Genomic DNA, 17241 nt, shown 5'->3' on the forward strand with positions numbered 1-17241 from the left:
AATTTTATACACAAATTAACATGCTTTCACTTCACAATAATGGTATGAAAGCCAGTGTTTATGAAATGAAAGTTACCTATTGACACTTTTAAGGTTACATTAAATTTTCTCTGCACTTTTTTTTTTCACAAGTGAACAATTGAGACAAAAAAATGTGTGGGTGAGCAAACTCGTACTTTGCAATATCAAAACATGTAAAGGGAGGGAGAGCCCAAAGATGCATAAAATGAGCCTCCCTACTCAACAATTGATGAATAAATAAATGGAAGCAGTCAGTAAATATATGAACAGAAAACAAGGGTGAATCGGGAACAACACAAGGTTGTTGCACATACAACTGCCGCTCGCACCAACGCTGCTAACACTCGATTTCTTACGTGCTACAAGGGCTACCAAACTTTCTCTACACAGATCAACAGCCAGCAGCCTTTAAAAAGTTATCGTAGGGGCTTGATGTTGGCAGCTGAAAGTGTGGATAGTGCTGATACTCAGTTGCGCAAAGCATCGAAGAGCCAACAGATTGGTTGAGTGAAGTAGCACTTGATTCAAGGAATGGATTTCCACTCTGCAGTCCCAGATGGTTTACGGAAACTCAAAATACGCAAAAGACACAATGTGCATACAGTGCAATAATATCTAAGAGAAGAAATGTGAAAACAGATGGTAAATTAGTGGAAAAATTCAAATGTTAGGTGTATGATTGAAGGAAAGGAAATACTGTAGGAGCGCCCAAAGGAAGAAGAGAGGGAGTTTCATTTTCCTGCAGGTTGCAATCATTAGAAAATCTAATCGAACTTTCTTGTCTCTGTTGAGCAACTATAAACGTCGACAACTTCTGCTGCTTCCCCATTTGAAGGGCCTCACACTGGCTCCATTTCCATGTAAGGATGTTTGTTGCAACTGACACTGATAATCGTCCAACTTTTTGTGTTGTCTCCGAAACTTCGAAACCTACACACAAATCACTTTCTTAATTAGCACTATTTTCAACTTGATGTAATGTCTATTTATTTACGTATTTTCTATCCGATTTCTACAAAAGCCAAAAACCAGAAACAGTATGAGTGACCTCACTTGCCGAATCCAAAAGCTCGTCGATGCTTATTAAGCTTAGACTTTCCACGACAACTTTTGTGTCAGGGTCAGTTTGATTTTCAGATGCATTGGCTAAGACATCATCTCCAATTGTGAATAATGGGGGCTCAGCCTGCACAATTGAATCATTTTGTACGCTTACTCTTAATTGTTTGAACCTGACAAAAAAAGAGGAAGTTGTTCGAGTAAATTACCTTATCAGGTTCTCCACTCTTGCTCACCTCCCACCTCCTCCCGAACCGAAGACATAGGTTCGTGGGAGCAATATGAGCTTGAAACAATTTTAGGGAGGATTACTAAGTATGAGGAAAATCATGTGAAGAACCCGCATCATTGAAGCGGAAATTGAAAAGAGCTCATCAACCTATGAAGATGATCGCGACAAAAGAGAATGAGAAGTTCATGTCATCCGATGTGTACATTGACGCAATGGGCGATCAATTTAACCAAGATCATTGGTTGGGACTTCGTGAGGGATTCAAGATATTTCGCCGCATGCAATGAAAGTGGATGTGAACGGGAAGTGGGTGACTGTTTACTACTACAAGGAACTTGCCGTTGGGGTCACTCACTAGATTGTTGTATGGTTCTTTTGTGTTATAGATAATTTGGACTCTTTTGTGCGTCCTTCAAATTTTCTTATATTTCGAAATCTCATGTGTGGTTTGCCATAAGAAGGACCTTAGGTACCATCTGGTACACAGACGGGATGGAATAGACGGAACGGAACAGAGGTTCCATGCTATGTTTTGTGTAAGTCAGGCCAGAATGGAGTGAAGGATTAAATGACAATCGTACCCTTCATAGATTAGCCATTACCAGTTTCCACCTCTTCCTCTTCTTCCTCCACTTCCTCTCATAACTCTCGTCCTTTCACCGGCTTTCCCCGGTACCCTTCTATTCTTCCTAAAATTTCCTCTCTTTGGCTTTCTCAGGAACCCTTTATTCGATATGGGTTTTCTTCATTTTGATGTTTTTCTTCTTTGAATATAGAAATCAAATGCAAATAAAATTGCTTTTTGTTGGGTTTTTGTCACTTAGTTTTCCGAAAAATTTGAAGTGTGATCAAAGAAGCTTGATATCCCCGAAAAACAGGAGAACTCAATTTTTGAGTTTATTTGTAACATCCCACATCAACCAACGGAGAAGGGGTGATGTGCCTTATATGCACATGCCCACCTCCATGTAACACAAGGCTTTTTGGGAGCTCATTGGCTTCGGAGTAAATTGGAACTCCAAAGTTAAGCGAGTTTAGGCTGGAGCAATTCCAGGATGGGTGACCCACTGGGAAGTTGCTCATGAGTTCTCAGAAACAAAACCGTGAGGGCGTGGTCGGGACCCAAAGTGGACAATATCATGCTACGGTGGAGCCGGTCTGGAATGTGACATTATTAGTTGAGGCAAATTTCGATTTTTAATGAATATTTTATGCTAATTGTGCATAAATGGAGATATCTTTGGAATTTTGATTAGTTTTGTTTAATTTTTGAAGTGAAATTAATGAAAAAGATGAGGGGTATTGTTGTCCAAAAAAGTTATAATTTTGTGTTCCATGGGTTGGAACAAGTTGTTCCCCGGGGGGGGAGCGGCACAAAAAATTGAATAAAATCCGTTCCACGGGACAACGCGTCCCAAGAAAATTGGCACACCAAGCGTGAGACGAGTGGATCCTGTCCCATCTCGCGTACCAAATGGTATCTTAATGTTTCATTAGTCAATGTTATCTATGTAATTCGTCATTGGAAAATGAGCCATTTTCTCAATCATGTGTAAAACATGCACAAAGGATGCACATGTCTGCACATGCATTAGTTCAGCCGGAGGATTTCCTCCCACAACCTAGGTTGAAGAGATTTCTGGAGGTAAACATAAACAAACATAGCTGCTTACTCTAAATCTTTAGATAATTCCTTAATCCTCACATGAATATAACTACAATATGACTCAAGCACCTTTCCAGTTGAATAAAAAATTACATTCCTCTTGGAGCATGCCACACGGATTGCCTCCAAAACTGCAAAAACTTCAGCTTCAACAGCTCTAGCAACATGTGCTTTTGCTGCAGAAGCCCCCAACCACAATATTAACCGCTCACTCGAGGCCTGCTACGTACATTACACAAAATCAAAGCTTCAGCTCTGCTTTTTTTTTTTTTTTTTTTTTTTTTTTTTTTTTTTTTTGGTGGCTTCGGAGTCCTGATCGATATCATTCTGCAGAGCCAAAATCTAATTAAGATTAGCAAAGACATGAAACAAACGCGCCAGTTTGGAAGACAAATAAAAAATTGTAACTGCAATAATACAACAGAGTAAGAGAGTAATCCGGCACACTAAAAGTTTCACAGCGATTACAAAATGTATTAAAAGCAGTGTATGACAGATAATGTACTGTCTAATCCCCTTGTAAGGCATGCAGAAGCACTCTAGAATGAATGTATGCCCCCGAGTATGAACCAAAGAACGAAACACATCGAATAATCAGCATGCGACCACAGCACATTTAAATCGAAATCCTAAAAGCTTCTATCCTAAAAGAAGCAAATTGTCCTGAAACTGCAGATATACATACGGAAGTCCAAAGTGAAGACCGCTATTGTTCTCCAAAAACATCTTATTCATCTCCATCTCTTCAAACCAAAAGCCGGATCTTACTACTTACGACTAGAAAACCGAAAGAGCACACAAAGCAAACGAAGGGACTAACCAAGCAACAACTACGTTGTTTGTGTAGGCGGAATCTAGTTTCCCAATCATGGCTAGCACGCAGGAGTTATATAAAAAGAAAAGGAACAATCATACATTCAAAAAGAACACTATGTGATAGTGACCCAATTACGTTCATATCCCATTCCAAACAGCTTCTATCCTAAAAATTTCCCGTGCGCTGGAGAGGGAGGTGGAGAAAGTAATCCCAGGGTTGAGTTGCATAGTGGCCTTGGTGGCTTTTTTTTTTTTGTGAAAAATATATTTTGTTAGATTAGGTGTTAAATTAGCCACCGACGGGGTTCAAACTCACACCGTCATGCAAGAGCTCAATACCTTTCAACCACTGTGGTTACCACTTGCCTGCCTTTTCTTTGGATTAATGTACTTAAAAAGATAATGTTAGGAAAAACAAATTTTTAAACTAGATTTGTAAAAAAATAAAAGAAAGAAAGATAGATTTGTAAATCAAATAATGTTTTCCTAATTGAAAATAAATACGTTAATCAATACTTAATTAATAATCTAAAAATCAACAACTACATCATTTGATTTGTAAATTTGATTTAAAAACTAAGTCTACCTAGCATTACTAAAAAAGAATCAGAACACACTTTGTCCATCAAACTACACATGAAATGAAAATATTTGTATTTGTTTTGATAAAAAAAGAAGAAGACAATATTTGTATTTGTTAGTGCTTAGTCAATCATATTTAAGCTAATCATGTTCATGAAATGACAATATTTGTATTTGCACATAACTGAAATTCAACTTAAACATGCTCATGCCATGGATAAATATGTAAAATAAAAACACGCACTACTTTGCATTTGGATGTAAACCTTATATTTGTATTTGTTAGTGCTTAGTCTTTCATATTTAAGCTAATTATATTGGCTAAAAGTGTGATACTATGCGCATGTCAAATTGCCGTTGTTCGATAAAAGTTTTACGTACTTGGTTTTTGTTTCATGCTTTTGTTATTAATCATTAGTTAATTGGGTGGTAAATTAATGTTTGGTTTTGCTTTATGGTGGAGCCTACCATACCGGACATGTCCATTGAGATTAAAAGACACGGGCCAATGAAGCAAAGAGAAGGGAATATCTCTTATTCAAGGGTCGGCGCAGTAAAGAATTTTGGGCGAAGAAATACGGCAACAATCAAAAGAGAAGGGAATATCTCTTATTCAAGGGTCGGCGCAGTAAAGAATTTTGGGCGAATATCTCTTATTCAAAGGTCGGCGCAGTAAAGAATTTTGGGCGAAGAAATACGGCAACAATCAAAAGAGAAGGGAATATCTCTTATTCAAAGGTCGGCGCAGTAAAGAATTTTGGGCGAAGAAATACGGCAACAATCAAGAAAGAAAGAGAGAGAAAAAAGATAATGCTAGAGAGATTTAAATAACTTATTATCAATAGAAATAAACATGTTTATCAACGTTTAAGGAATAAATTAATCATTAATTTTCATGTCTCTTAGTTTTTAAAATTTTATCTATACATTTATAGCTCGTTTGAATATGCTTTTAAAATGACTTGTTGAGATTTAAGTGTTTGTTTGTATTATCTTTCATAAAGAAACAACAATACAAGAATACAAGATATATAGGGCAAGGTGTGATCAACACATTGATCACCCTTGAATCACTCCTACACGGCAACTCCATAAAACAGGGAGCAGAAAGGAGGTAAGGCAAAAAGTTTCTAACCACCCTCGAAGAATGGGAAAGAAGATAAAAGATCTAACTAGAAGTAAGGTGACAACTGCACCCATATCGTCTACCTAACCAATAGCTCCGGATACCCACTCTTGACTTTTATTAGACGATATGGAGTGACAGATGTTGCATATGACTGATGCTGCATATGACTGATGTTGCATCTGGAATACCCACTCTTGACTTTCAATACTCCCCCTCAAGTTGGGTCTAGAATGTTGATGGAACCGAGCTTAGATAGAAGACGCTTAAACTGATTTGGAGTTCATGGTTTGGTGAAAATGGCAGCTAACTGATCAGCACTTCTTGTGTGGAGAGTTTGAATCACTTGAGTTTGCACTTGAGCACGAACGTAGTGGCAATCAACCTCAATATGTTTTGTTCATTCGTGAAACACTAGATTGGAAGCTATGTGCATTGCAGCTTGATTATCACAGTACATTAACATAAATTGCTTTGTTTGAAACCCCAAATCACTCAACAGACCCTTAAGCCATATTAATTCACATGTTGTGGATGCCATCGATCTATACTCAGCTTCTACACTCAATCTTGCAATGACACTTTGCTTCTTACTCTTCCATGTTACCATATTTCCTCCCACAAACGTGCAATAACCTGAGGTAAACTTTCGATCTATTTGGTTTCTTGTCCAATCAGCTCACAGTAACTAATAACTTGAGTGTTATCATTCCTCTTCACGAGAATTCCTCTTCCAATCAATCCTTTGAGATATCGAAGTACTCTTTTAACAAGGTTGAAGTGTTCTATTGTAGGTGCATGCATGAATTGACTAGCTAAGCTCACTGCAGATGTAATATTTGGTCTTGTGATAGTTAAATAAATTAACTTACCAACAAGCCGTTAGTAGTAACCAATATTAGGTAGAGGTTTGCCTTCCAACCTGAGCTTGAGCTTGATGTCATTGTTATTTGAGAGAGGTATGTCGTGAGACTAGAAGAAGGATGATACCATATAAGAATTGTGCCCGATACTGAGCTTGTATTAATTCAACATTTATATAGAGCTTTACAAGATAGAGTTTGAGTGAAGAACAAACTCTTCAAAACAAACTAAAAGATAATTACAGAAAATACAAAAGCACAATATTATCATACAATCTGTTTTGAAATCAAAATATTAAAACAGTTATAGATTTGGATGGACTGATTCCATTGTTATCACTTGTGGTTGTTAGGGCGGGAACTGAGGTTTTCAAAGTTGATTTATCAAAATTAACCTCCCTAATCAACAATTGATGAATAAATGAATGGAGGCAGTCAGTAAATATATGAACAGAAAACAAGGCTGAATCGGGAACAACACAAAGTTGTTGCATTTACAACTGCCGCTCGCTCCAATGCTGCTAACACTCGATTTCTTACGTGCTACAAGGGCTACCAAACTTTCTCTAAACAGATCAACAGCCAGCAGCCTTTAAAAAGTTATCGTATGGGCTTGATGCCGGTAGCTGAAAGTGTGGATAGTGCTGATACTCAGTTACGCAAAGCATCGAAGAGCCATTGCCAACAGATTGGTTGAGTGAAATAGCACTGGATTCAAGGAATGGATTTCCACTCTGCAGTCCCAGATGGTTTTCGGAAACTCAGAATATGCTAAAAACACAATGTGCATACGGTGCAATAATATCTACGAGAAGAAATGTGAAAACAGATGGTAAATTAGTGGAAAATTTAGATGTCAGGTGTATGATTGGAGAAAAGGAAATACCGTAGGAGCGCCCAATGGAAGAAGAGAGGGAGTTTCCTTTTCCTGCTGGTTGCAATCACGAGTAGAAAATTTAATCAAACTTTCTTGTCTCTGTTGAGCAACTATAAACGTCGACAACTTCTGCTGCTTCCCCATTTGAAGGGCCTCACACTGGCCAGCCATTTCTATGTAAGGCATGTTTGTCGCAACTGACACTGATAATCGTCCAACTTGATGTGTTGTCTCCGAAACCTACACACAAATCACTTTCTTAATTAGCACTATTTTCAACTTGATGTAATGTCCATTTATTTACGTATTTTCTGTCCGATTTCTACAAGGGCCAAAAACCAGAAACAGTGTATGAGTGACCTCACTTACCGAATGTAAAAGCTCGTCAATGCTTATTAAGCTTAGACTTTCCACGGCAACTTTTGTGTCAGGGTCGGTTTGATTTTCAGCTGCATCGGCTAATACATCATCTCCAATTGTGAATAATGGGGGCTCAGCCTGCACAATAGAATCATTTTGCACGCTGACGCTTAATTGTTTGGACCTTACAAAAAAAAAGGAAGTTTGTTCGAGTAAATTACCTTATCAGGTTCTCCGTCATCTTGTACGCCAACTTGGTCGACTTCTGTTGGTGTTTCCATGCTCAACGGAGCTCCCAAAGGACATGCATCATCAGGCATAAAATCATTAAGCAACTGCTGTTTTATAATTGATGAATCCTGTAATAAAAACACTGAAATAATCAGTATCACAGAGATATAGTTCCAATAATCAAAATGTGATAGGAAAACATACCGCTGGTGAATTTCTAAGCGTCTGCACTATCATGGTAGCAAATGATTCCTTAGATTGGTTCTCAGATTTTTCTATGGCAGAAAGTGACCTTAAAGCATTCTCATCATCTTCTTTTGATCCATAAACTTTCCTTACTTGGTCAGGTCCAGAATTGACAGCTTGCAACTTGTGATCGTCAACCAGTCGTAGAAATGGATCAACCTGACAGCACGTCATCAAAGCATATGCGTAAGTATTTAGCTAGGTTAACTTCAAATACCTCAAGTCAAAGTAGAAATAAGTTAAAAGGTTCGCAAATAACATTCAGTGGAAATGTCGTCTGGAAACTCTGTTGCACGTACTGTTTCATTTGTAAGTGCTGCTTTAGCACAAGGAGCAAGAGCAACCACGTTGTAGGCTTTAGCTGAGAAGATGATCATCGATGTTGCCAAGGTAAAGAGGGATCTGCGTCTTGATGGCTGTAATCCTGCAATAATGAAATCCCCTAGTTAAAGATGGCATCAGAAAAATTACAACCCAAAATGGTTTACAGCCGTCAATTACATTTCAGTGCAACGAATATATTCAAAATAGAATCACAAACTAAAGTTGAAAATTTCATACTTAAAAAGGAAATTAGACCGAGATTTAAAAATTGCTACAGTTATAGGAAGCCTGCAACTAATTTCCAGCTTATTCATCTGTTAATGTACCAGTAATTGAGCTGCTTTTATGAACCTTAAACATGAAATAACTTCTACACAATTCCTAAATCTTATAGTTGTTGAGCAAGCAAATTTTATACAATCTCAATCTTGACATTTCTCCACGACATGAGCAATGCATTTATGTGGTTAAAACCTTAAAAGAAACTGTATGCTGCAGTGCAGTGAAAAATTATTATGTAAATAAATTGGACTCGATGGCTTACCTCCCCCAAGAGAAATGCTCCTTAAGGAAAAGGCTAGCTGAAAACTTCGGATTAGGGTCTCGTCGGATGTGTTCTACATGACATAGTGAATCCAAACAAAGGAAGTGAAAATTGGGGACAAACAAGAATGGAAGTAGTAGACCTTAACGATTAACGTGCAAGAAAAAATGGAAGTTGTACCTTGGTCCGAGCATAAAGCAGCACAAGGCTGTAGGTATTAGCTATTGCTTCATAGTTCTCAGGTGTATTTAAAGGAGAGATGGATTGTGCCCAGATTGATGAAAGCAGAAGGGTAATCTGGCGAGTGCTTAACCTAAGGGACATTGTCTGCAAAAATTAGTCAGAAGAAAAATGATCAAGCAATATTATGGTGTTCAAAGTATATAGTTGCTATATGACAGGGTAGCAGAACCACAAACCATACCGATTCTTTATCTGAAGTACTCGTAGTTTTTTGATCAGCAGAAGGTGTATTTGATGGATTCCTTCTAATACTGTAGGCTCGGCTATAAGTTGACTTCAACCGGTTCATCACAGAATGATTACTGACTGAAGCATCCTCATTACCTACAGGGTCACTTGTAGCTGATGGGTGCCTTCTTGAACTGAATTTGGACTTCAATCTGTTCAGCATGGACTCATTAGGAACTTTTGCTTCTTCCTGAATTACAACTTTGTCCTTCAGCTCCTGACCAATGTTTTCTTGTGAGTGTGATCCCTTGTTTAGTTTTTCAAAGAGGGCAGCTGAAGAAGAAAATACTGATACAGTTCTCGAGAGAGTCCTTCCAATATTATTTTTCTCTGTAGTAATGGGAGTAGCAGCACAGGGACGAGGGCAAACAGATGAGGGAACAAGCACGACAGAAAATATACGGTGTGCGCCCACCCTGGTTTCATGGTCTACACAGACCATAGCTACGAGTAACTGATGAAATAATGCCTCAGGAAATGTCTACAGAAATTCGGACATTCAAACCACAGAAAGAAAAGAAAAAAAGTCAGATGGAAACTTGGTAAGTTTGTGCACTAATGACTGTAGATCGAAGGAAGTGATATAGCTGATGCATTCTTGCCTTGTTTTGATATGTCAAATTAGGTATTGTTGCCACAATTTGACCAGTACGGTAAACAGTAGAAATCAAGGTTCTAGCCATAACAGCAATGTTAGTCATGTTTTCTAACATCACGGCCATCATATCAAGAACAGGACCTGCATCTCCTACCTGCACAATGTAAGAGCAATAAAACCTTGTGAGACTACTTGTTCCATCTTTAAAAAAAAATGTAAAGGATGTTACAGTCACCTTATGTATCAACTGCACAAGGCACTCGTCCACTGCTGCTTGAAATTTTCGGTTCCATTCAATTACTTCGGCCCCCAAATTTGAATCATCAAGTGAGCAATGTATACTTTTTCGCAGGTGTCTCATCATATCACTCAGAGCACCAATTATAGCAACTGATGATTGAACCTTTGCTTCTCGAGTAAGAGAGGTGGCAACATCAACAATGTCCAGCTGCATATTTGGGTTTTTAAGAACATTCTTGTGATCAAGATGCTTAATTAAGATGGACAATATGAAGTGCCTGTTCTGCCCTGCGAGAAAAAGGTTCACAGGTCATCAAAATATCAGTTGGACGATTGCAACTAATTTCAGCACAAAAGAAGAGTAGTCAAGTTCCCATAGACAAATTCTAAGCAATTTGAAGAAATTTAAATACCATAATTTTCAATTATTATCTGCATATCCATCAAGACAGACAGTGCGAGCCCGTGTTTAGGAGACCAGAGATCTCCATTATCAAAATAGCGGAACAAAGATTCTAATACACGCCGTACAGTTGTAGCTTCCTTGGCTAACTTGGCAATGTTGTGCAGGCAAACCCTTGACCAAAATATGGGGTTATTCATGTCGTCCCTGCAAACAAAAACAAGAAGAAATGTAGACACTAGCTATAACATAATGAAATAGCAAGAATGATACATAATGATAGTTACGCAATACTGTGCCAAGAAAAACTACCCTGCCACAAGGATTTCGCCTCTTTCACTCACTAACAGCCTCCAGGACGAAATCCTTGTCACAAGTTCTAGTGAAGGTGAAACTTCTTCGGAACTCCCAGTCTGGGTGTCTTCTGACTTTTTCTTTGGACCTCCATGATTTTCCAAGACTACTGAAACAACCTGATTTACAAAAGAAAAATAGAAGATTGTTGGAAGCTAATGATTTGCAGCTTAAAGAAGAACGAAATTGGACTATTCCATAATTTGCCATTAGAAGTTTATGAAGAAGCAAGGCATGAAACAAATACGGAAAGAACAAGAATTTGTAAACAATAGTTGATATCAAAAGGTGGTTTGTATGCGTTTTTTTCCTTTCTTCCAACAGCTACAAGTTGAAATGATACTTAATTAAAATCTGTCTGACTCTATGAACTTAAATGAGCAAATTTTTCTAGTTAGATAAAATAGCAATGGAAAGAAGTGTGAAAATAAATTATATAAGAATTAGACATATAGTACCAAATAAACTTACGCTATCAAATTCTGATGAAATATGAGAGAATTCACCCATGAACCAAACCTGCACACAAAACACACTTGTGAGAGTGCATATGAGAGAATTTGTCACTCTTACAAGATTATAATTCCCCAGAAGATCCAGTGCCGCTCTTTGTGAGTCACTAGTTACCCTTCTCACTGACATATAACAATTCTAATAAAGCTTTTGCGTGTAAGTAACAATGTGAAAATTATGAATATCAGACTACATTATACTAAATTGAATATCCTATGAGAAACAAGTATCAGTGCATGAAGTAATAAACAAAGTGAAATGGGGAAGAATTACCATTGATGAAAGAACTTGAAGCCCAGCAGAACGCAAGCGCTTATCCGTCCCATCCTCCCTCGTTTCTTGAGCTAAGAGACAAACTTTTGGAATCATGCCATCTAAGTTAAACATATACGTACCATCCTTCTGCAATATCAAAACAGCTACATGAGATTAAAAACATTCATAGGCGAAAAGCCTGCAGCTTCAAAAGAAAGTTATGCACAATCACCAAAAACAAAAACAAACAAACAACAATCTGAAAGAGAAAGAAGATCCCGACGAGTACTCCCACCTGATTATTTACAAACTCAAAAAGAGTTTGGCATCCTAAAAGACGTATTTCATCATGTCGTGTTTGATCAAGTAGAATCTGTACAATGCTAAGCACGCTACTTGCAAATAATGGCCTGCCATATATAAACATATCACAACTTGTACATGAAAACCAATAATTTCCGAACAACTACGCATGAGCTAAATATAACTGTAGAGGATAGTCTTGTAATTTCATTTCATTTTCATCAAGTCATTCAATATCTTAATGGTCAAGCATTCAAGGAAACTTTACCATATAACATAGATGAAAAAACTACTAGATATAAAGTCGTCCATGACCAAACCCAAGAAATTTACTTCAAATAGGTGGCATGATGAGTCTGACAACAAAATGAGCTAACAGATAATCATTGCCGTTTACAATTCTATAGAGAAAATCGAAAGAATCTCATTGATATATGCCTCCATCCAGCTTGTACAGAATCACTTCTTTGATACCATACTTAGATAATTCTAACCAGTTCTGATAGTGTTTGAGTTTGTCTGTGCTCGTGTTAGACCCACACCTTCTTAGCCGAGAATAAAATATGTGTACCTATATGCCAAGATATGACTGTATCTATGATCTATGCCACATGAGAAAACTAATGGGATGAATCTCAAATTTTGGCATCAACGAATACAATATCATTAAATACACAAATAAGGGTTAGCTTGAATTTCATAGCTAGGTGAAAAAGTCCAGTCAATTCACCTCATGCAAAATCTCAATCGACCCATAAAAAGTATTGTTTGTGTTGTGAACATAAAGTCCTACATTGGACATTCAGCGCCTTGCACTCTATAATCATGTGCCTGTAACATGATGCCAGAGCAGGATGTTCGCACATCCGTTTGGCCTGATTTGGCCACAGATGCTCCATGTCATCCAACATAATTAATCCGTGTGTTTGGCAAAGTCAGCACACATAGGAAGATGAGTTGAGAAAGTAAAAATCCACAGATGCTCGAACATTAACAATTTGGAGACAATACAAGTGAACCGAGCTTCAAAAAACTTGTGCCTTCCTTTTGCTAATGTGGATTGACTTGTTGAATTTCTAAAGTTCACTCAAGTAACCGTGGAAGGTGCATTTTTCCTTAGTATAGAAGTGCCCCATAATTTTCATAGGTTAAGACTCAAATATGCACGTTATTCTGAGGGGAAAATTCACAAATTTCGTGTTAAGTACGTTGTCATCAGTCTAGGACTCCAGCCAATGGATCTAGCCTTTCTCAATAATGTTTCGGAATCTGAAGACAGAAACATACTAAGCAACAACCTCGATAATGTACTCACATGTATTATGAACTAAAGAACTCACATTTGCTCCTTACAAGAGACCAACAACTTCCGGTAGATGCACATGACAACTTTCACAGAGTGAAAGTTTTCAGTCCTCAAATCCTTGTAACACCGTTGCTCCAGAGTAGTTGTGATCTGAATTATAAATTTTAGAACTTCTATCAACATGACAGAAAAATACACAAATGAAAAGTAAAATAAAATCTATAACTTTGAAAGGTCAAGAAAATGAATAAACATTATTTACTAACGGGTGAAAAAACAACGATAGACTGGAAGAAAATTAAAAGGTCCACCATTTAAATTTAATGAATCCCTTCTGTTTAGCATGTTTCAAATTTAAATGTCATTACTTTCCATAATTAAGTACATGCACATAATTAACTATCATTCTTCATCATCTTAGCCAAAACATAAGAGGTATTGTGTTTCAATTAATCTTAGATTTTGGCACTACACATATGCCTCTTACAAATTGATCTATCTCCAGATACATTACCAGTTCAATTTGGTGTAGTACTGAATACAAACCGCCCTTATAAACAACGGTCCCTCCTCCTGAAGAGTCCTCCAAACCAAAAGACTTCCACATCAGTAGAACTGTGACTAAATTCCACAATGACCTTCAACTTTTCTGTTCAACTAGTTAAACTATTATATCATTCTAAGAAAATCATACCCTCACCCAAATTGACTTAAGTCAGCAGCTTCATATACAAGGATACATCACAATTTTGACATTAAATTATCGCTTAAGTTCATGGCAACAATGTGAACCATATTTTACATAATGAGAAGAGGTTGCACCTTTGGAATACGGAGAGGAGTTTTTGAAGCATATTCACATAGTTTACTAATCTTGCGATCGTTTGGTTCTTCGTCCTGCCAAAATGGGAAAGAAATGATCCAATAACACAACTGAAGGAACAAACATAAAATAAAAACTTTGCATACAAACCAGTTGTGCTCAAACCCTGATTAAACAAAAAGGCCGAATACAAAATTGTGAGGAATTCATATTAAGGGAGGAAAAAGAAGGGGAAATGTAAACACCAAATTGTGAACAATTTTTGGATAACACTATGGTAACGTGATAAGAACCGTAAATTTAACAATGTAACTTACAGAAGACTTCACCATATTATCCGAGCTCATTATATAGTGAATAATAAAGAGAAAATTGCTCGTTTCTTGCAACACAAGTTACCATTTTTTTCACAAGATCCCCCAATAACCAAAACGCCTCACATTGCTTCTGTATACAATTTACACGGTTTTTTTTTTTTTTTTTTTCACTTTGCAGCATAAAATTAATCTTCAATTAGACATTCACAATAATTTTAAAAATACCCAACAAGAATAAAAATGTGAATAAAAGAGATCACACCGGAGAGCGAGGAAATATCTCGGCGAGCATCTGCTTGTATCGTTTGACGGGATGCCGTGATCTCGCACGCAATGCCGGACAGAAGAAACACAGGCTTTCACAAACAGGGAACACTTGCCTTGAAATCACACCCATCTTTTTTTTTCTTCAGCCAAGCTCCTCAATGTTTTCAAATCATCTACAACATATACGTATACATGTACCTTCCGTATGTATCTATGTATATGTATATGTAAACGTTGTGCAAACAAAATTTCAATTCGGAAGAAATGGGAATGCGTGTGTTTCTTTTCCTTTTTATTTTGTTTGTGTTTTTGGTTCTGAGAGGAAGTGGGAATCGGATTGTATAATTGGAAGAAGGTGACGGTGGTGGTGGTTGTAGGGTATGCCTCCGGGGAACAGACGGTGGAGATGGATCGAGGGAGAAGAACGGATCACCGAAGTTCACCACCGGAGGAGGAAATGTGTTGAGAAGGAAAGGAGAAGGGAAAGGAGAATAAATAAGTAAATAAATAAATTATAGTCACTCACTCTCTCTCGTTTGTCGTAAAAATAGTTTTGGGCGTTTTATATACGAAATAGTTATTACTACTTCTGCTATTTTTGGCACGCTCTCTTTCTATTGTGTTTGTTTTTTTTTTTTAGTAATGATATTCATACCATATTTTTGTATCACAGGTTTATACTATTTTAGGTGACATTTAATATGAACATCCATATCATTTGAATTAATCAAAATTTTAAATTTAGTTCATTATTTAATAAACTAATAATTAAAAAAAACTAGTTAATTAAGTAATGATTGTGGTATACGAGTAGTCATTCTCCTTCATTTATTTGGGTTTTGCAAATTTTTCAAATAATGTGGTTGTACACATCAGATACCACCTAAGGTAGTATAAAAATGTGGTACAAAATTATGGTATAAGTAGCATTACTCTTTCTTTTTCGCTTGTTCGTAAGGCAGACGTGAGTGCAATTACATTGATTTTTATGCATTGAGTTTGAATTTCTCATTAATTTAAACTTTTAAAGAAAAATATCATTTGAGAAAGAGACCAAAAAGAAAGAATTATGATGGAAGCTTCTGTTTTTATTATTATTTTTTTTTAAGGAGGACAATTAGTAGGAAATCACGGTTCACTTAATAATTTTGAGAAATTTTGTAATTTTGAATTATACTTTGGTTATGGCGGAACATGTAGCCTTGGATTGTGTGACCCACATTAGTGATATGGCGTGTCAACTACATACCTGTACTATTAGACAAATGCTTATGTGTTTCTAAATTGTGAATTTGAATCAAACATTTTGAACAAAATCAACTTAATTTAGAGTGATATGATAAATAAGTGAAACTCGTGTTTATATATAGAATAATGTTAGGTACATGCGTTCAAGCTAAATAAATATTTTTTTTATCCTATTAAGAGAAGTCGATCGTTTGGGTTATGGATTTCCTCATATAACTAATTAATAATATGAGGAGTAACTTAATTAATTCTCAGCACATGCTCAGTTTTTATATAGATTCATACTCTAAATACGTCCTCTAACGTGTGACGAATTTTAAAACTTAACACGTGAAAAAACACAAATCAAATAGTGTAGAGCACATGCGGTTTACCTGTACGAGGTTTTATATGGTTCTTTATTATGTACTCTATTGACGTTTTGAAGATTAATTGTATTAAGATTTATATAGGCTTTTGCGGAGATTTTATTTTTTATTTTTTTCATGTGATAGACATTTATAGATTTCATAGACTTTTATTGACTATTGTTAACTCCATGAAACCTACCGACTTTTTAATGATAGAGTTATTTTTAGAGTTTACGATTAGGAAATGGAGTGTCAGCTCGACGTCTCCAGACGTGAAGGCTCATCGATCTGTCACTCTTGAATAGAAGAAGCAAAATTTCATTAATTTAATTGTCAACAATCACATATCATTTACAAAAAGCTTTTGAACCAAAATGGTTTAATGAGATTTTCATAATATATAATTTTGATTTCTGAGATTGAAAATTAATAGAAGTGATCCCTGAAATTATCCACCATCCATTATTTTGGTTCTTCCACTAAAAAACTATGTTAAGTGGTTCATGAGCTTTTTAATGGAAGGATCAAAATGATGGATGATGGACAATCTCAGAGACCAAAGTTACGTGTTATGCAAATCTCAAGGACCAAAATTATGTGTTATGCAAATCTCAGGGACCAAAGTTATGTGTTATTCCCTCAACTTAACGGAGTTTTTTAATGACATGACCAAAATAATTGATGCTAGATAATCTCATGGACCATTTTGACTAAAAAGCCTTTACAAAATAGTATTGAAATAGATAGTCTCCCAAACATAACTCTTGTTTTGTCAGTTCTTCCTCCAATCAACTGTCTGTTGCGGAAAAACCCTAACCCTAAACCCTCTCTCTTCTTTCCGTGCCC

At 36.6% G+C, this 17241-nt stretch overlaps 1 protein-coding gene across 2 annotated transcripts; it reads right to left on the reverse strand.

Annotated features, from left to right (window-relative positions):
• Nucleotides 1–223: 223 nt before the first annotated feature.
• LOC137746469 (protein SEMI-ROLLED LEAF 2) lies at nucleotides 224–15335 on the reverse strand. Of its 2 annotated transcripts, none has more exons than XM_088680073.1 (19): nucleotides 14793–15335; nucleotides 14213–14287; nucleotides 13425–13540; nucleotides 12077–12191; nucleotides 11800–11928; nucleotides 11485–11532; nucleotides 10972–11132; nucleotides 10670–10866; nucleotides 10252–10544; nucleotides 10021–10170; nucleotides 9372–9899; nucleotides 9128–9274; nucleotides 8948–9020; nucleotides 8379–8503; nucleotides 8038–8238; nucleotides 7824–7961; nucleotides 7612–7740; nucleotides 7252–7482; nucleotides 224–565 (listed from the first exon to the last, which is right to left on the reverse strand). In XM_088680073.1, the coding sequence occupies exons 1-19, from the start codon at nucleotides 14925–14927 to the stop codon at nucleotides 413–415; spliced, it is 3144 nt and encodes a 1047-aa protein (XP_088536199.1). In that variant the 5' UTR covers nucleotides 14928–15335; the 3' UTR covers nucleotides 224–412. The 2 variants fall into 2 exon arrangements, with proteins under 2 accessions (XP_088536199.1, XP_068342588.1); XM_068486487.2 differs by lacking the exon at nucleotides 224–565 and adding an exon at nucleotides 6490–7099.
• Between the last annotated feature and the right edge of the window lie 1906 nt (nucleotides 15336–17241).

Source organism: Pyrus communis, chromosome 2, assembly GCF_041283825.1.
Source record: "Pyrus communis isolate YQ-2024b chromosome 2, ASM4128382v1, whole genome shotgun sequence".
Classification (NCBI taxonomy): Eukaryota; Viridiplantae; Streptophyta; class Magnoliopsida; order Rosales; family Rosaceae; genus Pyrus; species Pyrus communis.